The sequence below is a fragment of the Chaetodon auriga genome, chromosome 14, assembly GCF_051107435.1.
Source record: "Chaetodon auriga isolate fChaAug3 chromosome 14, fChaAug3.hap1, whole genome shotgun sequence".
In the NCBI taxonomy this organism is placed as follows: Eukaryota; Metazoa; Chordata; class Actinopteri; order Chaetodontiformes; family Chaetodontidae; genus Chaetodon; species Chaetodon auriga.
Window position 1 is genome coordinate 10,027,852 of NC_135087.1, and position 27,375 is coordinate 10,055,226.

Genomic DNA, 27,375 nt, shown 5'->3' on the forward strand with positions numbered 1-27,375 from the left:
AGTTACTTCGAAGTTACTTTTTCATGTTGTTAAATACATAAAATCATGTACGCGTTACATAAAGACAGCCACAGAGTACCTTTTCTGCCGTCCTACCTGTGTCAAGGTAAACACGAAAAACAACTTCCGGTATTATCAAAATAAAATTCCCCTAAATGATTCAATGTTGTGATTCATATACACGTCAAGTAAAAAAGAAATTGCAATTATAATGATGGTTCGAATGTTAATTAACGCTCTTCTTTGCAAAACATTAAGAGTGGGAGGTTTTTTTTTTTCCTTTTTTTAACTTTACTGACAGCAATTACAAACTCAAAATACAGAAACATATATAATTTATTACAAACTGATAAAATATAGTGCTAAGGAATTAAATCAAAACAGTCCACACACCTATTTTTTTTTCACATCTAAAAAAAATGTTTGGGTTCCTGCACTTTTTTGTTATTCGACAGGGGAGCGCGTGATTCTACAGCGGAAGTGATGAAATACATGCGGAAGTTGATATTTAGCGCCAACGCTTGAGTCGGACGGTGGCGGACATGGATGTTTCTCGCAAAATAAAGACGAAAGTGTCCGCTGCTTTCAGGATGCGGGGACTTATGCTTCGACCGTATGTATTTTAATAATGTTCAAGCGATGACAGAATGTGTTTTGTTAATGTTTTAACGTCACTAGCAAGAGGAGCTAACCGTTAACACAATAACTGTCGCCACAAAGACAGGGAGCTTCATTTTATACTTGCGGTAACAGGAAATTAGCACTAACAATATGATTCAGGCTTTGGTTTTGTGAAGGTAATTTTACTTTAACTCACTCAAACTAGTTTTAGCACTTTGACTTCAGCTTAAACATCACCTGGTTGCAGGGCTTCACCTGAGCTTTCATTGCATTCACTTCAGCTGACACCTTCCTTCAGTGCTTCCTTCAGTCAGTTACACTGACACTTCAGCTCGTTCAGTGCTCCAGCTTGTATGATATCTGACAAGCAAACATTTTATAACATTCAGCTTATCTAACTTATATTGTTTTTAAAGTTCAAAAATGAAAATGTTAAGAAATTTTAGAGTTTTTTTTCTTGAGGAAAGTTTCTATTTTTCACCGGCAGTCAAAAGAAAGATGGATGTTTTCTTGTTGTTTTGTGCTCCAGTGAAGCCAGCAGGTACCTTGTGGAAGTGCTGGACTCTGTCAGTCCGTCTGAACTGGATGATGTGGTTGAAAGGGTCCTGGATGCAGTGGAGAAGCAGCCGTGTAAGTGCAGCAGCTCTGCCGGTGGCTTCAGATCACAGTGTGATTAGTGCACAATCTGCCGAGTGCAACACTGAATGTGTTTCTGTTTGCAGAGCATGACCACAGTGTGTGTTTTGTTTTGTGTTTCAAACAGTGTCCTCTAATATGATAGAGCTGTCTGTGGTGGAAAGTGCTGTGCAGGACTGCACTCAGTCCTGTGATGAAACCATGTAAGTGTTTTGATCAACCCATCACTTATTTAGTCTATAAAATATCAGTGACGGATGCTCCTCACAAGTTATGGGAGCTACCAGCACTTCACATTTCCAATGATATACTCAGCAAATGTTAGGTAAATGTATATGTAAAATATAAAATAATATATATTCTAATGTTTTAGATCTTAAGTAGATTCATTTTCTGCCAATGCATACTCTTATAAGAGTTGTTGAACTGTTCCAGAGATCATGTTTTCAACATCATTGGAGCCTTTGATGTGCCCAGATACATTTACAGTGTGGAGAGGAAGAAGTTTGTACCGTGAGTAAAGCGGCGGTGTCTTTGTGCTTTGCGTCAAAAATAACTCAAACATATCAAAGGGATGTTTTTGCTGCTGATGGTAAAACTACTTCATACTCTTGCTGAAAGTTTTAAAAGTTTTTATTCTGGTGTTTCCATTCAGCATTAGCATGACAAGCCATCCGGCCCCCAGTCTGTGTGGTTTGGCCAGAGACAAAGCTGAACTCTTCAGGGAGCGTTACACCATCTTACAACAGGTCAGTGAGCTCTGTTCATTATCAAATGTCCGGACAGGGCAGCTGGCCCGCTCTCTGTGCTGCTATTTCCAGTATGTGCAGCTTTCATGTTGTACTTATACAGACATGTTTTTTGTAGCGTATACATCGGCATGAGCTCTTCACCCCGCCTGCAATAGGAGCTGCTGTTGAAGAGGGTCAAAACAAATTTCAGGTAACATATAAACCACTGTAATGACAGTGTTTAGCTGCTTTCATAGTTGCAGATTAAGAATAAAACAAGTCTTCATGTTTTGCATTTGATTTACTGATTTTGTGATTTTGTCTTTTCTAGCTCAAGACAATTGAGGCACTGCTTGGTAGCACCGCTAAACTGGGAGAGGTGATTGTATTAGGGATGGTGACACAGCTCAAAGAGGTGAGTTAGTGAACTAAAGTTCTTAAAAGTCTGTTTTTCAGTACAATTTATTTTTCCATCTTGGTTCTGAAACATTTCTTAATTTCTTTAAGGGGAAATTTTACCTGGAGGACCCGAGTGGAACGGTACAGCTGGACATGTCCAAAGCAATATCCTTTCAGATGTTTGTTGGAGTTTGTCAACAAAAATTTTATTTTCAACAATATTTTGTTGCTTTAAAAATGGATGTATTCCTTAAGTGGGTTCTCACCAGTTTCATAACGGCCTGTACACAGAATCCTGCTTTGTGCTGGCAGAGGGTGAGATAACAGCTTCTGCTACAACTGCAGTAAAGAAAACACAAATAAGACAAATATGCAATAAGATTAAATCAGTAAAGTGTCGTTACTTACATTAGAAGTGAAGTTTTGCCCTTTGTCCTGTAGGTTGGTACGAGGACTCAGTTTTCCACGTCAGTGGCTTCGGATTTCCACCAATTGAGCCGTCATCAAGCACAAGGTCAGTTTGATATGTGCAACCTGACATCAGATTTTGGTGTAAGTCTGCGGCATTTCATGTTGAAAGCAAAGGTGAAGGAGCAGGAACTGTCCCTTTATATGATGAGCTCAGAGTCATGAGTGTCATTTTCATTTTTCCTGAATTTTTCAACCGTTTTATCCAATGAGCTCCGTGGTTACTCTACCTGCTTCTTCATTTTGTGATCCTTGCTGTATTGTTAGGGCGTACTACGGCAACATGAACTTCTTTGGTGGTCCATCCACCACTTCAGTGAAGGCCTCAGCCAAGCTGAAGCAGCTGGAGGAGGAGAATGAGGACGCCATGTTTGTAATTGTGTCTGATGTTTGGCTGGACAGCGTTGAAGTGATGGAAAAGCTCAACATCATGTTCTCAGGTCTGTTTTTTCATGAGGCTTAGACTGTACATGTCTTTATGGGACACCAGTCACATTTAGCTTGACTTTATGTTTGTCCTACAGGTTACGCTTCGATGCCTCCCACCTGTTTCATTTTGTGTGGTAACTTCTCTTCTGCCCCGTATGGAAAAACACAGATCAAATCACTCAAAGGTGAGAGACTTTTGGGTTCTCATCACTCCTAACACCCTGTAGATTTTAAGACCTCAGTGTGTAACATAGAGATAAACAGACAGCATTTCAGAATCTCATTCATTTTTCTCTTTTTAGAGTCACTGAAGGCCCTCGCTGATGCTATATGTGCATATCCCAGCATTCACAGCAGGTAGGATCCAGAAGAGTTCTTACTCCAGTCTGCTGTGCTCTGTTCTTCACTGTGTACGTGTCACTGATTAATTTAAACATGCTCATCCTACACTTGCAGTAGTCGCTTTGTGTTTGTTCCTGGCCCTGAAGACCCTGGTCCAGGCACCATCCTGCCAAGGTAAACATTCAGAGACATCTGCGTTTTAACATTATTACACCCCATGTCCATATAGTGTTTTTTTTTTCTGGCAGAAAAGCACTGACAGGGCACTCAGGAGTGCAGGGATGGATTGACGTGGCTTTTGATTGAAATCAGCCAGCTGCCAAACTTAAACCTACGTTAAGAGGGTTGAAAACACAGCAAATATAGTAATTAAAATTTCATGTAATTTTAAGCTAGTTTACAACACATAGGGTGATAAAAGCACAACATTCACCAGCAACATTTCATACCCGGCCAATCTGCTCCCACAAATGAGCTGACTTCTCATAAACCTCAGGTTAGACAGACAAGGCCAGAACAAGCTTCTCCTCTATTTTCTTGGTTACCAAGGTGATGGGTGACAAGTTCCACCCATTCTAATATATGATTGGTTGCCTGAAAAGGTGACGACACCAGCGCCTTTCTGAAAAATTCAGATATTTTTAACTAGAAGCGCTCGGAGCAGCTGCACACTGAAAAAATATGCTGGGTGCAGCACATTTCCTGGAGGCGGTTGCACGCTGCCGTGTTCGCGCTCTCTTCTTTGGAAACAAGAGGAAAAAAGATGCCGGCACTCTGAACATGGGGCCTTATGTTTATGTTTTGATCGGTGGCTCAGACAAATGTGGATCAATGTGTTTCCCTCAGGCCTCCCTTGGCAGATCACATCACAGAGGAGTTCAGACAGAGGGTGCCATTTTCTGTGTTCACTACCAACCCATGCAGGTAAAACACATGAGGCTTTTATTTAATGTCAAAATATTTGCTATGTAGTTTGATCGGGGTTATACACAAGGTTGATATATAAAACTGGGACAGTTGTGACCCCACTCATGACATTTTGGCAGTATTTCTGTCGTTAGAAAGTAAAAGGGACCTGCTATGTTTCCCCTGTCAGGATCCAGTACTGCAGCCAGGAGATCGTCATTGTCAGGGAGGACCTGGTCAACAAGATGTGCAGGAACTGTGTCCGGTTGCCCAATAACAATCTTGACATTCCAAACCATGTGAGTTTCAGCTTCTCTGAGCAAACCTTGAGTGCTTTTGGTGAAATTCCTGTCAGCAAACAGACATGCAGTTGTTATTAGGTTTTATTTGCCTTTGTGTGTCAGAAGGTTGAGCTGGATTTAAGCATGAAGGGGCAACAACCTTCATTTCATTGCGCGACCCTGTGTTGTGAACCTTTATACCTTATTGCTTAAAAACCAAAACTGAAATGAATAGATGTTGGTTGTTTATTAGATTTGTAACCAGGCAGCATTGTTTCAGTTTAGTTTTATTTTTTTAAAGGGTATCCTTTTATTAAGTTTCAGCTTTCAACAAGTCAGTTTTAGTTTATAATAACCCTGGTACATAGTACATATTGTGTAGTATTAAGTATTAGTAATCTTTCTACTGTAAGTGCTTCTTAAGCAATGAGTTGTTGCTGCAAAGATGTTGGTAAGTCCTCAGCTGAAAGCTCTACCCATCCTGGTCTCATTTCTGTCAATTCGCAATGTGAGACATACTTTTATTTTGGTAAATAAACAATCTTGTCATTTTCCTGCTGTTCTCCCCAGTTTGTCCGGACCATCCTCTCCCAGGGTCACTTGACTCCACTGCCTCTGTATGTCAGTCCTGTATTCTGGGCGTATGACTACTCCCTGCGTGTCTACCCGGTCCCTGATGTCATCATCTTTGCAGACAAGTACGACCCCTTCAGCATCACAAACACAGGCTGCCTCTGCGTCAACCCGGTAAGAAACAGACGAAACCAAAGTGATGGCCCTAAAAATTCTCCTTTGACAGAAATTTATAAAACAATGTTTGTTTGTTTTTTTTCCCAGCTGGTCTTTGAAAGCTATATCATGGTCTTGTCCCAATGTGGACTCCTGCTATTTGTCACTTATGTAATTTCTCAATAATTTATCTCTACAGGGCTCATTCCCAAGAAGTGGCTTCACATTTAAGGTGTACTACCCATCCAGCAGAACTGTAGAGGACAGGTAGGATGTGCTCTTGAGTTTTTTCTTTTCTTTCCACATCATTCCCTGCAGATAACTGTAGTTTCAACTATCACTGATGGTCATACTTATCAGTTGTGCTCTTATGTGTTCACAGCAAACTTCAAGGGCTCTAAAGAAGTGGATCCATTTCAGTTTTGTGCATTGCCTATGTATGATAGTGTATGCTTGAAATAGATTAGCAATCAAATAACTGTAGCGTTTTATTTTGTATGTATCTCTGTATATGTTATGTCATGAAAAATAAAGGTTTTATTCTTTGCACTGAACATCTTAGTCAGCCCTAGTTTGAGAAGTCTGTCTTGAAGACCAGCAAGGTAGACTGTGGAGTCATTGAATGAAATTACACTCATCATAGAGGGCAAAATTAGGATTAATAATGTATTCTTCATATTTGGTAACAATGGACTATTGCTATGTATAAAGTTAATGAAAGGGGTTAAAGACTTTTACTTTGAAAATCGCTTGGAATGTATTTTGGGGACTTTTGGGTTTTGTTTTTTTTTTAAGATGACTTAACTGTCTATGCTTGTTTTTTTCTGACAACCTGGGCGGTCTTTAAAACCACCTGGTAGATTAAAAAGAAAAAAGAAATAAAATTAGATGTGGGTCGAGGTACTTCCGTGTTTAATGCCGACCTTACCAAGATGGCGGATTTAGGAAGTCGGTAACTTCCGGTCGTGCCCCCGAATGCTTGTTATGACTTCACTTTCATGTCGTGCTGCTTAGAAATCTGTGGAAAAACATCTGATAAGGTAAGATAACGACAGGTGCGCACAAATTTTACCCATAACTGTAATCACACTCAGTTAAGCTTCGTTCCCAGTGTGGCCATAACAATTTTTGAACCTTTCTTGCAGCGAGTCATCCGAGTGATTTTGTGTAAGTTCATAAATGTCTCTGCTAACAGCAATGAGCACATTAACCGACGAACAGCTGTTAGGTGCTTGTTAGCCTAGTCACCAGCCAAGTAGTTTAGCTTGTTTCGGGCATTTTTAAACGAAATGTAACGGCTAACTTTTGTCTCCAGTTAGTCTTCTAAGACAAAAGCTAAGCTAACAGCTAACGTTTACTTAGTAACCTAAATAGTTAAGCTAGCAAAGTAGGTCAGCAGTAATCGTGTTGCTAGCTAATGTTATCCGGTCTGTTGTCCTGAGTTATTGTTTTCTGGCTAATAAAGCGACGTGGACTAAAGAGTCAAAGGTGTATGTCGGAGCTAACGTTAGTAAATATGCGGGGTGTGTCCTGTTTTAACCAAATAACTGTAAAGACTCGTCATTTCCTGGTATCCAATGTTTTGAATGTGGGTCGTTTTCTGTCATCCTGTTTTGGATGATTGAGAAAAGTAATAGGTTAATCGAATGATCCAATCAGCACTAATTTAGCCAGCTAGATGACTTCTCCCTCTGTCTGTCTCCCTTCTTGTCGTGATAGGAGACAAAGAGCTTGACATGGCAGAGAGGATGGCAGACATGGAGGAAGACATAGGAGATCTGCCGGCCGGGGAGGAAGACAACGACTCTGACAGAGATGAAGATGATGACATGGATGAGGATGACGAGGAGGAGGAGGTGGAGGATGAACAGCTCTTGGACACCGAAGCATCTGAATCGTTTGAGTTGGACACCCCAGCTGAGCGCAGTGGTCATATAGCAGTGGTTGACAGAAACATCATGTACATCTGGGGTGGATACAAGGTAGAGTGACAGATGTATCACCTAAAAACTGCATTTTTATTTTACACTCTGGATATTAATTATACATATTTTCTTCCCCTCTGTACAAGAATTCTCAAAATCACGGATTCTTTGACCTGTACCTGCCGAGAAATGAGATCTGGACGTACAACATGGAGTCAGGAGTATGGTAATAACTGTTACCTTGACACCACCATCATCAGCATTAAATATGTCATTTGCACACAGAAGACAAATAATAATAATTGAAAAAAAAAACCCCTTAATATTCACAGGACAAAGCATGTGGCCGGAGGTAACCTGCACACATCCCTGTCAGGCAGCTGTGGGGTGTGTGTCGATGGAGTCCTTTACCTGTTTGGAGGTCACCACGCCAGGGGAAACACGAACAGGGTACAGTCTCTGTTACATCAAACTAATTTCTTAATATCTCATGTTATTTTCAAATGATTGCACCATGTGTAAGACGGACCTTGAGGCGGTCAGCCGGCTGTTTGCGGTCATTTTTCAGAACTTCTGTGTTCTGTGCTTTGCAGATCTACCGCCTGCCCCTGCGAGCTTCCAGCCTTGTTTGGGAGGAAATGAGGGATCTTAAAGGGCTTCCTCCATCCTGCAAGGACAAGCTAGGGTGCTGGGTTCAGAAGAACAGGTGAGGGATGGCTGCCTTTTTCTTGTCCCTGAGCAGCTTCCTGAGTGCTGAATGACATTAAATATTAAACGTCTGGCACACTTCAGAACATGTTCATGTGGCCATCGAGAATTGAGCCATGTGATCATGTTTAGGTGGTAAATGCAAAATGGATGCATACAAATAATCACAGATTCTTATCTTGGAGAGATATTTTAAGCTTGTTTGGTCTGATATTGTTTCCACAGACTTATATTCTTTGGGGGCTATGGCTACGCTGCACAAGGACCTCATGAAGGGACTTTTGAATATGATGAATCGTCTTCACTGGTGGTGTGTAAACAAAACTCCTCCTCATCTGATAAACGCTGACTTCAACCGTTCCTTTCAAACAGTGTATAGCTTAAAATAAAATCTGTGTCTGTTTCCTGTAAAGACACTGTTTTATAACATTTGACATGTCTTGTGTTTGCAGTGGGACAGCCCCGGGCGAGGCTGGAACAACCACATCCATATCCTGGACCTGGAGACGTCAACATGGAGCCAGCCCATCACCACGGTGAACACATGCACTACCAATTTCACCTCATACAGTTTAATTGCACACACACCCACGCATGCACCCGACTCACTGCCCAATAAGCAGACAATATCCTCATTTTTTTTTCCAGACATACCATGACTCTTTAGGAATAATACAGTACACACTGAAAAGTATTTGACATAATTATTATTATTTCTGTCTCTCGGTATGGCCTGATGTAGGGGAACACCCCATCACCCAGAGCAGCTCATGCCTGTGCCACAGTTGGAAACAGAGGCTATGTGTTTGGGGGACGATACAAGGTAAGGAAATGAAATTGAAGGTGTATGTCAGTTCAGCCTCTTTGTTGTGCATTACTGGCCAATAGAGGTCAATAGAGACTAGCTGTTCAATAGTGCAGTCAGAGATTTGCATATAATGCAGTGCTATAAAATGAATACTCTCCATCTCCTTTGTTCAACAGAACTACAGACTAAATGACCTGTACTACATTGACCTGGACACATGGGAGTGGCACGAAATGTAAGTGTTGATTTCATTCATATCACCACAGAATAATCTGAGAAGACCATAATCATGACCCATTTTACGAACAGGTGTTATCCATCTTTCTTTCTTTTCCCCCATCGGAACGTGGCTGCCCTTTAGCGTTCTTTCAGTTGTTTTTCTCGCTCTAATGTTCCCTTGTGACCCTCCCTGCCATGCTATAGGAGCGTTCCCCAGCAGGGTCCTGTGGGCCGGTCTTGGCACTCCTTCACTCCCGTGTCTCCGGACCACATCTTCCTATTTGGAGGTTTCACCACAGACAGAGAGACGTTGAGTGAGTCTGACACTCTATTCTGGAGTAGCAAATAATCCCAGCCGCCTCAAAATGATCGCTGGTCTCAAGAACATATCATCTGCTTTTCAGGTGATGCTTGGCTGTACTACGTGAGCAAAAATGAATGGAAGCCTTTCAAACACAGTCACACAGAGAGGCCGAGGTAAGTCTCTCGTCTTACAGTGAACACTAAAAGCTTGTAGATTATGTTTCAGGTAAATGACACACACACACTCATTTGGGTGTGTGTTTCTGAAGGCGAACACACTGCTTAGACAGTTCGTGACATTGTGCTGTGTGCTTCAGGCTGTGGCACACAGCGTGCTCTGGTCCTGATGGGGAGGTGTTTGTGTTCGGAGGATGTGCCAACAACCTGTTGTCTCATCAGAGAGCTGTAAGTCATGCAGGTCATTTCTCAATTAGCATATTTTTGTACATACATTAAAAGCTTTTGTACTGATTTCTTTTTTTCTTTTTTTTTTTTTTACTTGACAGGCGCACAGCAACGAGTTAATAGTTTTCAACGTTCAGCCTAAATCACTAGTTCGGTGAGTGTGTGCAGAAGCGAAGACGATGCTCTACAGTGTGGACTTATTTTGCACCTGAAACTGAAATGTTCTCCTGTTATTGCTCATATTTGCATGTCCACACCCTCTCCAGGTTTTGCATAGAGGCCGTTCTGCAGCACAGGGAGCGTTTGTCTAGCTACTGGGACTGCTTGCCTAAACACCTCCTGCACAGCCTCAAACAGAGAATGGCACGTGTCAACACACTGGGCTCCTAGGCGAAGAGGACGCCATCAATCCAATCCAGAGAAATACAGGAGAATATGTATGTATGTATGTATGTATGAGATGAGCAGGTAGTCCTATTGGAGCATTAGTTTAAAGTGTGTGGACACTTGCAGATACACACACACACACACACACAAAGAAAATCTCTAAGCAATAGTCAACAGCTGTGGAACTGTTATAAACGGGTCCTGGCAGGCACACTAAGGTTCACAGGCGATCCTCAAAGCTGTTTATTACCTTTTTTGTGTTTATTATCTTGTAGGCTGAACTCTTTCAAAGCCAGTAGAACCTTTGCGTGGAGCAGCAGTGCAGGCGATGCACAGCAGGAGCCCTGCCAACTATCTACCTTTGGGTTAGTTTTTGTTCTGCTTTCTTGGCTCAACATAATTTTTCAGGCTCATTTTGAAATGTTAAACTTGAGGAAGACCACTGAAAGGAAGCTGAATTATGTCATTGAGGGAAAATATAGTTTGGAGAGAGGGCAGGGCTTTGGTTCTGTGAACTTCCTTTTCTCCACAAGATTATAGGACATCCTGTAGGTATATCTGAGCCAAGGGGAGAGTTCTGATCCTTTAAACGAACATACGCCAGACGGTTGTTGAAATTGTGGTTTTCATTGGTCTTTCTCAGAAATTTAATCAACTTAATGTCTTAACACTAAATGATGTAGTGCCAGGCTGAAACAGTTTTGCTTCATGGCTTTCAAAATTGGCCAAAAATGACGTTTGATTATTCCCTCTGAAAAAAACACATCAGTTCGAACCATTCGAATATCTCATTTTTGCAAGAGATGGCCATAAGAGGGCAAACTAATACAGTGAGACACGCTACTTGTATAGGTGTAGTTATTTCAACATAAGCATGTCTTTAAAAGATCTACATAGCTACAGAGTGCAGAATAAATGAAATCATGTCCTATACCGTGTTGAATTAGTCACTCGTATTAGATTGAATTACATTTTAATTTAAAAAAAGTGACCGAGTTTCCAAGGGGTGCCAAGTGATTATGGATCTTACTTTCCCATGTTTTTGTTTCTAAGTGACTAATGGGAACAACAGTTTTTGAAACTGGTCCAGTATCGAGTAAGAGCGCTGCAGCCAGCAGCCACAAAATAATGTAATACCTCCGGGCGTTAACGCACCGTCAGTGTACGTCCACTAAAAGTGTTTGTTTTTGCCACTGACAGGCTCAGATTGTTATGCTAAGTGTTTGACAACATGATGAAAAGGATCCCTGCAGAGACCTTTTCAATCAGAGACAGCCACTGTATCGCTCTCGCCAAAGCCACCAGACTCCATTAAGAGAAACATTTTAGCATCGTAAAACACATCGTTCCAACAATCGCCACCAACTCTGATTAGGTGGAAATAATTCACCCATTTAATTTTATACAACTTGATTACGTATTCAGATTGAGAGCATGGCAGCCCTACTTTCTTTTAATGGTGCGATTGTTTTTTTAGGAGCCTGTCACTTTAATGACACAATCTAGAGTACAGATGTTTGGTCGATCCCGGATAAGTTCTCACAGACCTAAAACTAGTGCTTTGTTACGCAAGACTATCTACTCTGAAGCCACAGACATGTTAATTTTCAGTTTTTATTTAAATATATAAATATATATAGTAATTTATATATTTGTGAGGAAATGTGTGAGCTGTTTGTTCTGAAAGTGGCTTTTAAAGCCTTTAAGTTGTAATGAGTGGCTCCTGTAGCATTTTGATTTTATGTAATCAATGACTTACAATACTGCGAGTGTATTGGATGTTGAGCCATGTTGCACTGAAATGCCTCATGTCAGTAGGGCTTTATTTGTATTTGCCTGGTTTGCACAATGTTCCCTTGTTGTTGTTTTTTATTGTAGAATACAAGGCATACTTCTTAATTTGTACTGAAAGAATAAACACATACCATACGATGGGTTCTGTTCAGCTTTGTTAATTTACATGTTTTCATTTCAAACAAACTGATGGTCAACAAATACAATTAATCTTTACAATTAAATTATTCATATCTGAACCTGTAAGAGTTGGAGGTTGGCAGAGTCCCGCTGAACTGATGAAACACTGTAAATCCACTTCCTGTCAGGTCGGCGTTCACCCGTCTCTCACTTCTTCTTGGCAGCCAGCAGGTTTGGAGCAGACACTTTAACCTTTCCTGGCACGTTTCTGGACAGATCAGTGTCCTACAACACAGGATGAGAGACGAGGGGACAGTTTGAGTCGTAACATCGAGAACGACAAACTGATCTGAAACCTGTAACTGTTAGTCGCTAATCACGTGGTTATCTGTCATTTTTACAAATGTCCACACAAAAGTCTGAACCCCACAGACATTCAATTTACAATCATAAAACAGGAAAGCATCTTATATTTAATACGCTGGTAACTGACTGACTGGCATTTTTCCCTGCTAAATAATTCAGTACAGATTATTTCAGCACAGTGAATTTTTAGCAGGTAATTAAACTGCAGTTGACTTCTTTACCTTGACACTGCGGAACAGGTCTTTCTCTCTGGTAGACGTCTCTTTGGCTTTCATAAAGCTGAAAACTGCAGTGCGTGCAGCTGGTAGGATCAAAAAAAAAAATGTAAGTGTTGATTCTAAAATCTAAAAGTCTTAATGAATATTAGACCACTTCACCAAGTTTACCTTTTCCTTTCTTCTGAGAACCTGGTGTCAGTTTCACCTTGTGTCTGTGGGAAAACAAATGACTCATTTAGCCTGTGCACTCTTCACTTGGTCTCTCTTAAACACACACAAATAAAAGGTGAATTGCACATACTTGTAGTTGGACAGGGCGGTGTATGGAGCACAGACTGGCACAGCAAACAACAGCACATCTTCAGAGTGAGGCTGGCCGGTCAGAGAGCTGAGCAGGTTCTCTGCTTCCTGAGGAAAACGAGCGTGAGACGAACGCACGAGAAAACCTGCTGGTGGCTTACAACCCTGATTCCAAAAAAAAGTTGGGCTGCTGTGTAAAACAATAGAATGTGGCTAATCCTTCTTGACATAAGCTCAACTGAAAACATTACAAAGACAACATATTTAAAGCTTTGCCTCATCAGCTTCATTGATACTTGTAAATATCTGCTTACTGTGAATTTGATGTACAGGAGCAACAAAAGACTGGGAAAGTTGTGGAATGCTCAGATCTGTTTATCCACAGTTAAATGTTCACATCAAGAACCCACCTCTGCTCCGGGGTTGTCCTGGTCCACGTCATCCTCCTGAAAGAGAGGACAGCATTGATGATGAATCACCAAATGTACGATGTGAAGTACGGATGCACACATTTAATTCAGAGTGTAAAATAGCAAGTTTTGGTGTTGGATCTCTTAAGCATGTCAGGTACCTTTTCCTCCTGTTCAGCGGGACCTCCATCCTCTCCAGGCTGTGTCTCCTCAGGATCGTCCCCTCCGCCCGTCTTTGCTGCAGTCTCCACCTGACGAGGTTTCTGTGGTGGTCTCTGAGCGGCTGGTTTCCTGACGGGCTCGTCTTTTCCCTTCCCCTTCTTCCCTTTCTTCCCCTTATCCTTATCCTTGTCATCCTTGCCGGAACCAGCTGACTAAGGATGAAAAGCGGCGACAGTTTTACTTCCTGTGTCAGTCAGAAGGTCCTTGGAGACCTGCACCGCAGTTACCACTGATGGCGTGATGGCACGGTGCCGCACACTGTAACAACTGTGTGTTGAGAGTGGGTTTTACTCATCCTCACCCCGAGCAGCTGCATCATCAGCTCCCTGTCCTCTTCGTCCTGGTCCTTGTACTTCTCTTTGATTTTCTTTAATTTGTTCTGTAGTGACAACAGAGAAGAATTACACACAGACCCAGACTGAAGTACTCATAAATAAACTCATTGTGACATGGAACTGCCTCTTCATCCGCTGTACATTTATGATGGTTTGTTATCTTTCTGTTTGAAATTGTATCTTGTATAGCATTTGGTCACCCTTTGGCCTCTCTTCAGTGGCTGCTGGGAGGAGCCTCCTCCACCTTTGGATCCCTGATCGACCGCTGAGCCACCAGATGAAATCTCTGTCTTCTCCTCAGTGTCGAACCCTTCCTGTTTCTGCTTCTTCTTCTTCTCCTCTCTAGCAAAGACAAAAAACATCTGAGGATCAAAACCATTTATACATAAAATATAATCTGCTTCATCTGCTCGTTATGCCACTATGAATTTCTCAATCAAAACAATGAAAATGACAGATGTAGTTTGAGGATGTCATGTGAAGTAGAGTGGGATCGTGGGAGTTGTTGTCTTCATTGTTAAACAACCAGCACTATCATTTCATTCCATTCATTCACCTTCTCTGCTTGGCAGTCATGTGTTTCTTGGCCTGTGAGTCGACCTCCACCTGAGGAGAAAAGAACAAAGTAACATTAGCATGAAGAGTTATACCTTCAGCAATTTACTTAAACTTGTATGTGGCCAAAACATTGACACTTCTTACCTGAGTGGTCACTTCCTTTTTGAAACCAGGGTTCTCAGCGTTCCTGCAGAAACAAGAGGAGATGATGTCTTTAAGTGCCGTCTGTGGTCGTGTGCAGCGACAGTGTTTGAATCAGCAGCAGTGGTAACGTTACCTGCTGGGCTGTAAGTGCGAGAGGGAGATGGTCGTATCCGGAAAGCTGAACTCTTCACTCTCTTCGTTCTTCATCTCCTCTTCCTCCCCGCTGCCCTCCTCCACCTCTGCCTCCTCGTTGACCTCCTCAGGAACTGCGGCCAGCTCTCCACTCACACATTCATCCCCCTCGGACATTTTTTTCATCTTCTTTTCCGTCTCTCCTTCCTCTCCCGCTCCGTCTTCCCCCTGGTCTTCATTACTGCTGTCGTCACCTGCAGCAGGCGACAGAATGAAGTTATAACACCTGAGTGTGATTGTTTACACACTGTAAATGAAGTCAGTGACTTTGCTACCTATCAGCTCCTCCTCCCCATCCTCCTCCAACAGCTCAGCAGTTTTGGATGTGACCTCCTCCGCGTCCTCCTCTACAGTCTTTACCTTTCTCTCCCCTCGGTGCCGAAACACACTCTGCTCATCGACCTGCACAGAGACGAGCATAAAACTTAACGGTCTGAAAATGATGAAGAGTTGAAATGTGCTCGTGATGCCATTTTACCTTGAAGAGGAATCCGAAGCCCATAATCAAATAAGATGGTGGCAGAAAGTTTTTCTTTCCTGGAGAGAAACAGATCAAATGTTAGGACCTCTGTCTGACGTCATTAGAGCACTGACCACAAGTTCACCTGAAATGTTACCATACCTCTGATCATGAAACTTCCAGTGGTCAGGTATTCTCCAGTGGGAGCCGTCTTAGACACCTGAACAAAAATAATAGATATAACACAGATAATTAACAATGAATAATGTTTCATGTCACAAATGATCTATTCTGCTGCTCATAGTATACAATATGATGATAATAAGGAAAGAGTGCACACAAAATCAGATTGCCTCTTTAGGTGTTAGCAGCAAATATGTTCCCCTTTTTTCACCTCAATTCCAGCTACAATTTCATTAAAAAAGTATGCTCGTGAATTCAGTTGCTGAATATCGATGACTGACCTGATGATGATGAACCCACCAAGCGCTGGTGATGATCTTGGCATCCCAAGCAGCACTGTAACACACAGCCATAGTGCCTGCTTCAGTCAGGGTACGAGGTGGGATGGGGTCACCTGGAGAAGGAAGACGGAGCGGCAGAGAAGGGCCGAGAAAGACGCAAAGGAGTGAAAACCTACAACCAAGTATCATCATGAAAGGAAGCAACGGCAGTGAGAGACTGAGAGGCCGGGTGGCTTACCTGAGGGGTTTTTGATGACACAGCTAGTCGCTCCATGGAGGTCGGCATGTACATAGACGTCACCTGGCAAAGTGAAGGCACACATGAGGGGATAAACCTATTAAAGGTGCTTACTTTACAAGGTAAGAGCATGTGCGTTAAGTCATTACCTGCCCGGAGGTAACGTTTGACGATCATCTCGTTCTGCTGCTGATCCCTTCCTGCAATGACCAGATAATTCTCTGAGCTGATGAACCACAAGAACTTCTCAAACCTGCCAGAAGGAGAGAAACGGTTGAGAGAAGAAAAGGCTCCACTGCTACGTAAGAACAGCCTGAATCAAAGTCTGAATATGTATAGGTGTGGTATGTACCAGTAGACTTTCCTGGCCTTCTGAATGGTGGTCACAGTCTGAACCTCCTTTAGGGTTTTCTGTGTTTTTTTCTCTGCGGATTTCATAGCCTTGAATGACATGGAAATGGAAAAGCATTTAACTGTGTATGAAAATATGATGACTTCCTCTTTTCGTGCACTTTTCCTTGGCCTAAACGTCCCCACAGAATAAAGCAGCCTTCTTACCTTATCTGCTGCTTCAATGGTTTTATGTTCCTTCTTTTCCGCGCTGCGTTTGCAGTCATAGTACCTAAGAAAAGAGCATAATGTCACTGCTGTAAAAACATTTACGACTTCCCCCGCATAACGTTCAATTCTATGTCCACAGGATTAGATGTAAACCTACTTTTTGGCATTGGCATAAGCCGACAGGCCAAGATCCACATCCACTAACATGGGCTTGTTCTTTTGCAGCTTCTTGGTCTGTCCTTTGTCTTTATTCTTGTTTTTCTTTCCTTTCTCCTCTACCACATCTTTTTTCTCCTCCTCTTCTATGTCATCTTCACAAATGTATGGATTCCTGGAAGAGAAAAGACAAAAAATGAGCCAAATGGTGCGAAAAACGAGCAGAGTAGTTTCTGTATCAGTGATGATCTCACTTTAAAAGCATGGTGATGTGGTTGGTCTGCAGCTTCAGCTCCTTGATGGCGCATGCCACAGGGTCCCCGGCAGCTTGTGCTTCTTTGACGATAATGCCGATCTCAGTCCAGTCCACCTGATTGGCCAGTGCACTTCGCACCACCTGCAGCGCCCTCTCTACCACAGGCAGGTTCATCTCCACCAGTTCACCCTTTAGTCTGTCCACTTCCTGCAACATGTGAGACATAATTTCTTGCATACGTATTTCAGCAACGTCAAGAAAAATAGGCTTTTAAGTTCAATTAACAATGTAGGAAAGCAGGAGCCATTATGTGTGACATTTACAGCAGACACAGCCAGTAATGCTGACCTGCGCTTGGTGCAGGGCCTCCAGTCTCTGCACGTGATCCCTCTTAACGTTCTCCAGCTTCTTCAGAGCCTGTTTCTCCTGCTGCAAGGCCTTCATGTCAATCTTCTGACTCTCCATCTTGGAAAAGAACTCATCCACTGCCTGAGTGAGAGGATCACATTGGATTTGCATCACGCTTGTGCACAAAGTGTGAATTCACATTGTAACGGAGAAAGGATCAATATTATTCTCCAAACAAGGCATCAAGAAACAAAACCAAACACGCAGCCATGCTAATATGTACCTTGTCAAAAGTATCAAATTCCAAATAGGGGCTCTTTGTATGCTGGGCAAAGAGGAATGGGTGGAACTCATCATACCTGTAAGTAGACATCATAAACTAATTAGCCATAATAAAATTAACCACTTGAAACAAAATGATAGCATGCCGCTGTGTGACAAATTGTGCATTAAACAAAGCAGAACATACGTGAGCAGCTCCTCACTGGGTTTGCCAGGAGTTAAGCTTGGTTTCTTCTCACTCTTTTGAATGATGTAACCCTTGAGATAAACAAAGCAGAGTCTGTGAATAGAGCAAATCTAGCAGAGGATCCCAGAGTGCTTTCTCAAAATATGATTTTAAAAATGACTATGAAACATATTTTACTTTGCCACTGAAGTTCTCTGTCTTTTCCATGTATGTTTCTGCAATCTGCATGGCCTCCAGGATTTTAGGAGCAACTGGAAAAGCAGCCGAATGAAACTATGCATTTACAGATTTACAGAAAACAATATTGCAAATAAAACATACAATCTGAAACTGGAGCCATAACTTCCCACTGGTCTGTGACTGATATTAGCTTAAGTTAAGAGACAAATCCTGTTCTCCAGATGTAAGACAACACGTTTGTTTGGTTCAGACCCCAACAAATGTCACATGATCATGATTTCAATCGTCCTTTTCAGTGAAAATGAAAACTGTGATGCAGAAATGATCATTCCTACTAATCAGGAATCATATTGTAACTGTGATATCTGTCAAAACAATATGCAATGATTTTTTTTTCCATATCATGCAGCTCTAACTGCTCTACTGTACCTTGGGCAGCATCAACTTGACCGTCAACTTTGACAGAGCCCGACAGCCCCGCCTCTATCAAACTGTGCTCTATCAGAGTCGCTCCATAAGCTGGAGAGATGTTGGGAAAGGACACAGAACATGGTCACTCTGTTCATTGACTTGATAAAAGACATTTAAGGCATTTAAGCTAAAGAGAAATGTGTGTCTGTGTTAGATCTGGTTGTCTGGTTACTTACGCAGGTGAGGGTTCAGGACTCTTTTCACTTGATCCCCATGTGATGCTTTGCTGAGGATTTCAGTGAGTCTACATTGAAAAAAATAGATGTTTACTGAATTCTGATGGGTGTCCCTTTGGTCCATAAACTCATCAAGCACACGTAAAGGTGTGGTTACCGCTCTGAAGTGATGAGAGGTTCAGGAGGTCGGGCGCTCTCCACAGGGTATCGCTCTCTCACAGCAATCTTTACATCCTCCGCCTCTGCTGTCCGAAACCGCAGCAGATTCAGGATGGTGTACTCATGGTCTGCGAGGATGATGTTACCCTGAAGATGGATACGGACACACACAGACACACACAGCCGGGCATCAGCGTCAGTGTTTGCTGCGATGCGAACAGCACAGGATGTTGGGATTAAGTTTGACACACATCTCACAGCGCTTTCTCACCCTGTCATACAGCTCAACAATCAAGTGGTAGGCAGCCTCATCTGAGCCAAACTGGATGTCAACAATCCTGTCAATCCCGAGCTGCTTAACCTGGGTCAGCCGCCGTGACTTCAGGTGTTTCCGACACTGCGGAGAAAGATGCTTCAGACATTCAGTTTCATCACAACTGATCCATAAATGAACAAAAACAGATCTGATAAGGGCCAGTTTTACTCAATAAAATACTAGATGTTCTTACTTTCATCGCAAAGCCCGAAGGCATCATGTTCTTGGGCCATTCGAAGTCTGTGGAGTGAATACGAGTCCCAGACTCCACCAGGAGAACAGCTTTGCTGTCCGGCCTGAGACAACACGACACTGAGTTATTCACACTGACTGAAAGTGGGAAAGTGCACAAAGTATTTACTCAAGATGGGATACTTCCATTTATTGTTACTTCATACTTCTAGTCCACTTTTCAGAGGAAAGTACTTTTTAGTTCACATTTATTTCAGATACAAATGCATCAACAATAACACTGACAGAGCCATTTTTTTTTTTTTTTTTTGAATGACGTTTATGGTAATACTTCTAATCGATTATAATCACAATAGAAACTGCATGACTTGTATTTGCATTGGAGTATTTTATGTCGTGCTATTGCTACTTCACTTAAGAGCTTCATGCCATATGAAACACCATGACAGTGAAAGTTTTGGAGGCCACTTTTCAAGCGGTTCTTACTTTTGCAGACGGATGAGATACGTCCTGTTGTCGATGTCATACACGTTGTTAACTCTCATGCCAATGTAGCTGTGAAAAATAAAACAAAATAAATGAATGGCTGCTCAACGTCTGTGGTCAAATACACATCCACGGTTAAAGTTGGTTAGCTTAGCAAGCCGGCTAGAGGCGACAACACAAACCACCTACTTGGCATTTATCTCGGCAATAACTGCCCTGATATCCACCGTGGTGAATCTTGTTTTCATGGTGACCGAACGGCTGACTAAAATTAGAGTAAGAAAGGTAAACAGTGAGATAAATGTTTCACATTTCTAGTGCAACACCACCAGGGAAAACATGCAAGGAACTTCTGAACATGCGCACAAATTGTGTTTCTACGGTAGCCGAGGTGGAGCAAAATTCTTGAGGTCCACGCCTTTTGGGCAGATTGGTGAATAGACTGAATTGATTGTGTATGTATGGGATGTTCTGGTGCCTGGAAACCTTCTGCTATGACATGAGCGCAGTGGAGCAGCCGCTGTGCTCTTGAACGGACTGTTTCTAGATGGTAGGCTCAGCAGAATTAAAAGTGCACTAATGATGCACTACTCAAACTGGCTTATTGGCGTGAAAAACAGGGCAAGCCTTCGAAATGCATGCAAAACACCACCTAACATCGACTGGAACAATATGGGGAACGTTGTGGACGTGCGGAACAACAATCCGCTGCCTAATGAAATTAAACCCGAGCGAATGGTTACCAACCACCTCTGGAAGAAAGGTAAGGAGGTCAATTACGCAGCTGTATAGACAAAGTCGCGTCAAATATCGGGGCCCAAGCGAATAATTTTGCTTCACTGGCATTCTTTCTTACATGGCAGGGCGTACTCTGCCGTGCTGCTGCTTTTAATCTAGAATATTTCGAGCAGTGCGGCCAGAGAGAGTCAAACATTCAGCCGGAGTTTCTAGTTTCCTCCTCAGGTCAGAGTGGAGGGCGAAGGCGTGCTCCGTTACCAAGGCGACGGTCAGCTAACAGGGCTTGCTAGCGGCGCTAAGCTAGCTCCCGTACGCCAAGTGTCTGTTTGACACCTCGCTACACCAAAAAAAAACAACTTAGATTTTCAACCCTCACGTCGAAATGTACTGTCCAGATACTCGTGTTATGGATCCTGGGCATTCGTGCGGCGGCTGAGACTCAAAAGGAATGCATTGTAAGTTGTGAACTGTTCGTTAACGGCCGAGCAGACTGATGACAGGTCTGACAGGCGGTCGCATGTCGTTGAGGTTTCTCTCCAAAGATTTCTTAACGTTTGCTAGCTTACCCGTTTTAGCCTTTACGAGAAGCTAGCTGTTGCTCCACCGCTTTAAGTTAGCAAAGAACCGAACATATAGTTACGTAGTTTTGGCCGTTAAAATCATTTCTTTCTTTAACTTTTTGTAAATCTAACTTAACGGATAGTTTTCAGGGCTGCAACGAATGACTGTTTTAATTGTCGATTAATTTATTGATTATTCTCCCTGTTACCAATTTGTTAGTTTGGTCTATAAAATAACAAAATGGCGATAAGTGCCAAACGTGACTTCCTCAGATGCCTGTGAAAGTACAAAAGTCCTGCATTCAAACTTCAGTAAAAGTATAGAATTATCAGCAACATTAACCAAGCATTGAAATTAAAAGCACTTATTCTGCAGAAAAAAATGGCCTCTGTCGGTGTTTTACTTTTATATCTGAGTTTGACATTACACTTACTGATCAGTCCAACTAACTCAGTCTTTTATGATAGTAAGCTGACTTTCTTTGCTTTCGATTGTCCTGCAGGCTACAAAATAATCAAGAAAATCGGAGAGGGCACATTTTCGGAGGTGGTGAAGACTCAGAGCCTTAAAGATGGAAAGTTCTACGCATGTAAAACCATGAAGCAGACAATTAACAGGTATGTGTTATGCAATGCAAGGCTGTCTTCGTGCATTTGTAGCATCCTCTGTTGCGTATGGACCCTTGAAATTTGAGTCAGCAGCTCGACATCCCCTTGCTTTAAGTGTCCTATTAGATGTCAGCTTGTTGCCTTTGACCTTGTACCGATCCATGTCACTGCTTGAAATGTGAGTTGTCTATTTAACACCACTGTGTCCTTTAAATCTGTGCAACCATTTGTGTACCCTTGTCCGTACACAGGATCCATTGTTACAAATGCATTATGTTACTGACGTGTAAAACTGTGAAAATGAAATTAACCTATTGGTCCTCATCCTCACTGCACAATTCTTTAGGTGAAGTAAGCAGACATGCAGTTAAACTATATTATGTGTACACAGCTGTGAAATTAAATGTGCAAATGTCATCTCCTCTCTGTCATCAAGTCTGGAGCAAGCCAACAACCTGCGGGAAGTCCAGGCAATGAAGAGACTGAGCCCGCATGCAAATATCGTCCAGCTACATGAACTGATTTTGTGAGTACTGCCATGTTGTCTATTGTGAACTTACTGTATTGTCTCAAGATAGTTCCATGTGAATATTTATCTAATACGATGTTTCAGTGACAAAGAAACTGGAACCGTGTCTTTGATTTGTGAGCTGATGGAGATGAACATCTATGAGTTCATACAAGGTAAGTGTGCAAGTATGATAAGCATGTAATAAATCAGAATAATGGTGAACTGGCACTGGAAAGATGGTGCTGTCGTCTTTCTGTAAAGGTTTGGGTGAATTGTGGGCTGATATTAGTTCTTCATTCCTCACAGGAAGAGAAACGCCACTGCCTGACCACATAGTAAAGAACTACATGTACCAGCTTTGCAAGTCACTTGAACACATGCACCGGTAGTTATGAAAGCAGTCCAGTTCTCATGAAACGGTAAAATAAACACAACTTGATGTATGTTGGCATTGTTTCCATTGTTTGTTTGTTTGTTTTTTACAGCTGTGGGATCTTTCACAGAGATGTGAAGCCAGAAAACATCTTGATCAAAGTGAGATGCATCATTTTCATGCTTTGCTTTCCAGAAATGTAACAGTGGCGGTCTGGTCCTGAGTCATACACATTTTAAAAATGATTTTGCAGCAAAATGGTCTGAAGCTTGGCGACTTCGGCTCATGTCGGAGTGTGTACTCCAAGCCCCCGCACACAGAGTACATCTCCACGCGTTGGTACAGAGCCCCGGAGTGCCTCCTCACTGATGGCTACTACAGCTTAAAGATGGACCTATGGAGTACTGGTTGTGTCTTCTTTGAGATCATGAGGTACTTCTGCAGGGGAACGTTTCATCTGTCGTCCCTAAACAGGACAACAGTTCATGGGTTCATAGGACAGGACTGGTTATACTTGATTACTTATACAATTACAATGTTACCGTTGTCTGCACTCAGTTGTCTTTGTTATCTGAGTGACGCTGTCTGCTGTGTAAATAGCTTTGTTGTGGCAGTCACGCTTTCGTATTCCTGCGTGTTTCAGTTTAAATCCTCTCTTTCCTGGAGCCAATGAGTTGGACCAGGTTGCCAAGATCCATGATGTGTTGGGGACACCAGATCAAAGCATCCTCCAGAAGTTCAAGCAGTAGGTGCTCCTCTTCAAATATGCTGTCTTTGTTACAGAAGCTGTACACTTAAAGGTACAATATTTATTTTATACATTTTAGTTCATTTTTTGAACATTCAAAGCTGAAATTCTGGCCATATCTTAAACATTGCACCTGTAGTATAAAATTCTTATGTGCTTGGAAAATGATTTTTGTTTTTTTGTTTAATGGCTGGCAGGTCTAGAGCGATGCATTTCGACTTTCCCCCTAAAAAGGGCACTGGTATCTCACGGTTAGTCCCCAGCTGCCCGGCTCCGGCTCTGTCACTGCTCTATCAGATGCTCGCCTATGACCCTGATGAACGCATCACTGCAGAAGCAGCCCTGCGGCACACATACTTTAGGGAAATCAGGTAGACCATGCAAATAAGAAGCAATTCACAACCTTTCAACTCTTGAATCCAATTTGCATGACATAAATTGGCACATTTGTGGAAGGACTTTCATTTTAAATAGTCATATCCTGTCAATTGTTATAGCAGTCTTGCTTTTTTTTCAACCAGGCTGGCAGAGAAAAAAGCTGAGAGTCTTCACAGACTTTCTGGGAGTATGGATGGAGTCGAGGGTAGTGGGAAGCTCACCTCCTTAGACCACTGGCGCCCAACCAGACTTGGCAAACAGCTGAGGGGAAGGCACACAAGGCAAACACCTTTAATGAGTGTGAGTCTAATCTGTACTGGTCTATGTTAAAAGTCAAGTCCAATATGAATACTGATTGTGAAAACAGATCATTTCTCCCTCTTCAGCACAACATGAAGCATGTAGCAGAGCCCCTCATCCGACGCAACGTCCCTCATTATCCCGCAGAGCTGCCCAAGCTCAACATGGTCGTACCAGGACCGCAGATCTCCTCCCCAGTCTCCAGTATGCCTGCATTTACTGTCACCCACCGAGGCACACTGCCAGCCATCACGTCGAAAAAGTGCCAGTCACGGTTGGCCAAGGTAAACACAGCGGTGCTGCAGATGTCAGGGGTTCTATTCATAAATGTTCCTATCACAAAGAGCTGCTCCGAATGACAAATTCTAAGAAAATTCTTCGAATTATGAGATTTTCTAAGAATTTCCCCCAAAGACTAGATCCTGTTAAAGATAAAACGTATTCACAAAGCATCTTGGCAAAGAAGAGAGAGAGTGGGGAGGAGGGCTTTTAACAGACTTAAGAGTTTCTTTAACAGAGGAGAAAATGGCGGAATGATAAAGAGGTAAAGAAATATTCTCCTAACGCTGAGTGAGAGCGAGTTCATGAAATGCTACAGATTAGATCATGCAGGGATAATGTTTGTGGTCGATCTCATTAGTGGTGCTCTCACATCTCCCACCCAACACAGTAACGCCAGCAATTATAGATACTGATGAAAGCTGATCCATTTTTCCCCGTTAATAGGCTTATCAAAACGATGATGTACTAAAATTACCAGCATGGTAAGTAAATGTAAGCAAATACATATAACAGCTATCAGCATGTGAACAAGTAGGCCTGTGTTTTCAAACATTTTGGAGGCTACTTTAAAAGTATGGCTTACAATTTATTCTACAGAGATGTGCATTAGTTAAAAAAATAGTCCTATTTACACCATATCTTAATACAGAATAAATCCCATGCCCATTATGTGCTTTTCTGGGGTCACTGGGGGTCAACCATACCTCAACACGAAGGTAAAAGTTTGTTCCTTTTTTGCTCAGAGTTGCTTAGGCTAAGTTAGGAGCCATTGGTAAAAATGCTGGCTATTTTGTATTAAGGAACCAAACAAGTACCTTGGTAGTGCTTTCATTAAGGGCTTTGATTCGGCATTCAGGCTGCGTTTCCTCTCTTAACAGCCCCGGGATGAGTCACACCACGCAGCTTTCAAGACCTACTACATGCCACCTCTGGATAGGAAACATGGAGGCTGCTGAGAGCCAAAAACACTTCCAACGTTTGATTAAAAATTGCCTTTCAAAAAAAACAGTAGAGACGTGGGAGGACGACGTTTGGACAGGCCTGATGTTGAAATCTGTAAAACAACACAAACATGTTTCAAAGAAGACTGCCAAGCCTGTCATCTTACCAGTCAGTGCTGTCCAATCCTCACTGTAATGATGAAACTGTGGGATCTCTACACAAACAATATTCAGAGTCTGTCATATCATGTTGGATTGAGTGGGTGCAGTTTAGTTATGACCTTGGTTTTACCTGACCTCATCAGGTGTTACATGTTTACAACTGTTCGGAAATATACTTCAATCTGAGCCTATTACACAAGCTAAGCAATAAGACATTTGACAAGTGAAGAGCTGTTTACCAGCTGAACCCAACGGTAGAACTTCTTTGGTGAGGAACATGGTTAGTGCCTTTAAAAAAGAAGTCACACCTCAAACAGGATTTGTTCTGGTTGTATTATTTTAAAGCTTTGAATCACAAATGATTAAATGAGAAAAATGCTAAATTAAGTGCAAATACAACCCTGATTCCAAGACAGCTGAGACGCTGTGGAAAACAAATAAAAACAGAATGCAGGCAGTGGTTTTAGGAAATGTTCCTGAGCTCACGTAGTAATATTCTTTATATAATCACGTGTTCACTGAGCCTTTCCAGGATGCCCCTTTCATACCCAGTCATGATCTATCACCTGTTACCAATGAACCTGTTTACCTGTGGAATGTTCCAAACAGGTGTTTTTGGAACACTCCACATCTTTCCCAGTCTCTAGTTGCTCCTGTTCCGACTTGTTTGAAACACGTTGTTATGGTATACGTCAAAAAGGATTAGCAAGTGATCACATTGTTTCATTTATTTTTACACAGCATCAAATCTGTTTGGAAACAGGGTTGTATAAAACACAGAAAAGTGTAAATAATTTGAATGAGACTGTGTTTATGTAATAGTGGTGTGACATGTCCTGATAAAAACTGTCATGAAGACGAAGGAACGTTTCAAACGAATCTCTAGTAAGACTGGATAGGAGAAAAAAAAAAAAAGAGTCCAGACCTAAATCCAGTCCAGAATTTATGACAGGACTTGAAAATTGAGTACTTTTTATAGGCACTGTATACTTGATAATCACTTTTCAGTAGCTGTGAATGAACTGATTTGTAGGGCAATCGTCTTCCTGTACAAAGGTAAACAGCAAAAACATTCTCATCAAGTGCTTCACAACGATTCAAAGCCTGAATAACAGTAATGGAGAACTATTTTAAAGGCACACTCTGTAACTCAAATAAATACACAATTTGTTAATTGTTAATAACAAAGCGGACTTTCCTTTCAGATCACCTATGTGAAAAGATCTGTACTTGCAGATGGGCTCTTAAAGTCCCGAATCCTTTTTTTAATGCTTTGTTTAGAATGTAGCTTGACCAGTGTCTCATACCTCACTTAAAGCGCTGCGACTTTAAAAAAGCATCAGTGCATTCAGAGTTGTGAGCTCATGAAACTGGACTGTGACTCAGTCTGCACTTTGTTGTGTTGGTTATTGTGAAGCATAGTCAGAGTAAAAAAAGTCCAGTATCATCTGTATGATGTTGTCGTTAACCTGCATTGCAAATGCTTCAATCTCTTACATGTCTGCGTAACCTCCTGACACTAAAATGCTGAGAACAAATATATGAGAAGTGTGAGTTTTTTAAATGAGTCAAGTGGGAAATATAAAATGTAATCTGCTTCAAAAATATGTTTGCTTTACTAACTTTCTGTCACTGGACTCTTCATGACACCAGCAATGTTTTGTTAACACACAAAATAAAAGTATATGAATACTGCCGTACTGTCACATGGGAAAGACTTGTGTGGCTTTTGTAACTTTTCCATTATGGAGAAAATCAGAGGATATAAGGTTCCATGTTGTCTAAGAGGATTTTTTTCTGTGACTTCAAGCAACTTTGGCACTTTTTGGACAGAGGAATTGCACCTTTGTTGTGTAAATACAGCACATGCGACAAATCAAGAACA

The 27,375-nt window shown here is 41.9% G+C and overlaps 4 protein-coding genes across 6 annotated transcripts; 3 read left to right on the forward strand and 1 right to left on the reverse strand.

Moving 5' to 3' along the window:
- The first annotated feature begins 487 nt into the window (after positions 1-487).
- On the forward strand, positions 488-6,101 carry pole2 (polymerase (DNA directed), epsilon 2). Its single transcript, XM_076748884.1, has 19 exons — positions 488-613; positions 1,151-1,251; positions 1,385-1,460; positions 1,693-1,770; positions 1,913-2,006; positions 2,125-2,199; positions 2,320-2,403; positions 2,496-2,552; positions 2,654-2,702; positions 2,829-2,901; positions 3,123-3,295; positions 3,380-3,469; positions 3,587-3,641; positions 3,741-3,800; positions 4,473-4,550; positions 4,723-4,831; positions 5,384-5,560; positions 5,742-5,809; positions 5,925-6,101. Exons 1-19 carry the CDS (start codon positions 543-545, stop codon positions 5,941-5,943), a joined length of 1,587 nt encoding a protein of 528 aa, XP_076604999.1. The 5' UTR covers positions 488-542; the 3' UTR covers positions 5,944-6,101.
- Positions 6,102-6,462: 361 nt separating this feature from the next.
- On the forward strand, positions 6,463-12,231 carry klhdc2 (kelch domain containing 2). 2 transcript variants are annotated; one of them, XM_076747867.1, is made up of 15 exons: positions 6,470-6,582; positions 7,262-7,524; positions 7,614-7,693; positions 7,800-7,917; positions 8,061-8,173; positions 8,401-8,485; positions 8,628-8,711; positions 8,918-8,998; positions 9,160-9,218; positions 9,407-9,516; positions 9,607-9,679; positions 9,823-9,910; positions 10,012-10,064; positions 10,177-10,347; positions 10,573-12,231. In XM_076747867.1, exons 2-14 carry the CDS (start codon positions 7,279-7,281, stop codon positions 10,298-10,300), a joined length of 1,314 nt encoding a protein of 437 aa, XP_076603982.1. In that variant the 5' UTR covers positions 6,470-6,582; positions 7,262-7,278; the 3' UTR covers positions 10,301-10,347; positions 10,573-12,231. The 2 variants fall into 2 exon arrangements, with proteins under 2 accessions (XP_076603981.1, XP_076603982.1); XM_076747866.1 differs by having other exon boundaries at positions 6,463-6,582; positions 10,177-12,231.
- nemf (nuclear export mediator factor) lies at positions 12,070-20,267 on the reverse strand. The gene is made up of 32 exons (XM_076747865.1): positions 20,078-20,267; positions 19,889-19,957; positions 19,404-19,506; positions 19,166-19,291; positions 18,893-19,041; positions 18,736-18,803; positions 18,518-18,607; positions 18,086-18,159; positions 17,909-17,979; positions 17,723-17,798; positions 17,440-17,580; positions 17,090-17,298; positions 16,837-17,010; positions 16,677-16,740; positions 16,471-16,559; positions 16,268-16,371; positions 16,119-16,181; positions 15,881-15,993; positions 15,579-15,636; positions 15,435-15,493; positions 15,232-15,358; positions 14,898-15,150; positions 14,765-14,807; positions 14,619-14,668; positions 14,263-14,404; positions 14,029-14,106; positions 13,667-13,879; positions 13,506-13,541; positions 13,097-13,203; positions 12,964-13,007; positions 12,799-12,878; positions 12,070-12,496 (listed from the first exon to the last, which is right to left on the reverse strand). Exons 1-32 carry the CDS (start codon positions 20,134-20,136, stop codon positions 12,419-12,421), a joined length of 3,210 nt encoding a protein of 1,069 aa, XP_076603980.1. The 5' UTR covers positions 20,137-20,267; the 3' UTR covers positions 12,070-12,418.
- A 5-nt stretch (positions 20,268-20,272) lies between these two features.
- Positions 20,273-27,202, forward strand: mok (MOK protein kinase). Of its 2 annotated transcripts, none has more exons than XM_076747869.1 (12): positions 20,273-20,651; positions 21,690-21,804; positions 22,232-22,321; positions 22,409-22,479; positions 22,613-22,691; positions 22,792-22,840; positions 22,933-23,111; positions 23,323-23,424; positions 23,625-23,798; positions 23,949-24,105; positions 24,192-24,389; positions 25,266-27,202. In XM_076747869.1, exons 1-12 carry the CDS (start codon positions 20,468-20,470, stop codon positions 25,341-25,343), a joined length of 1,476 nt encoding a protein of 491 aa, XP_076603984.1. In that variant the 5' UTR covers positions 20,273-20,467; the 3' UTR covers positions 25,344-27,202. The 2 variants fall into 2 exon arrangements, with proteins under 2 accessions (XP_076603984.1, XP_076603985.1); XM_076747870.1 differs by lacking the exon at positions 20,273-20,651 and adding an exon at positions 20,898-21,081.
- The last annotated feature ends 173 nt before the right edge of the window (positions 27,203-27,375 follow it).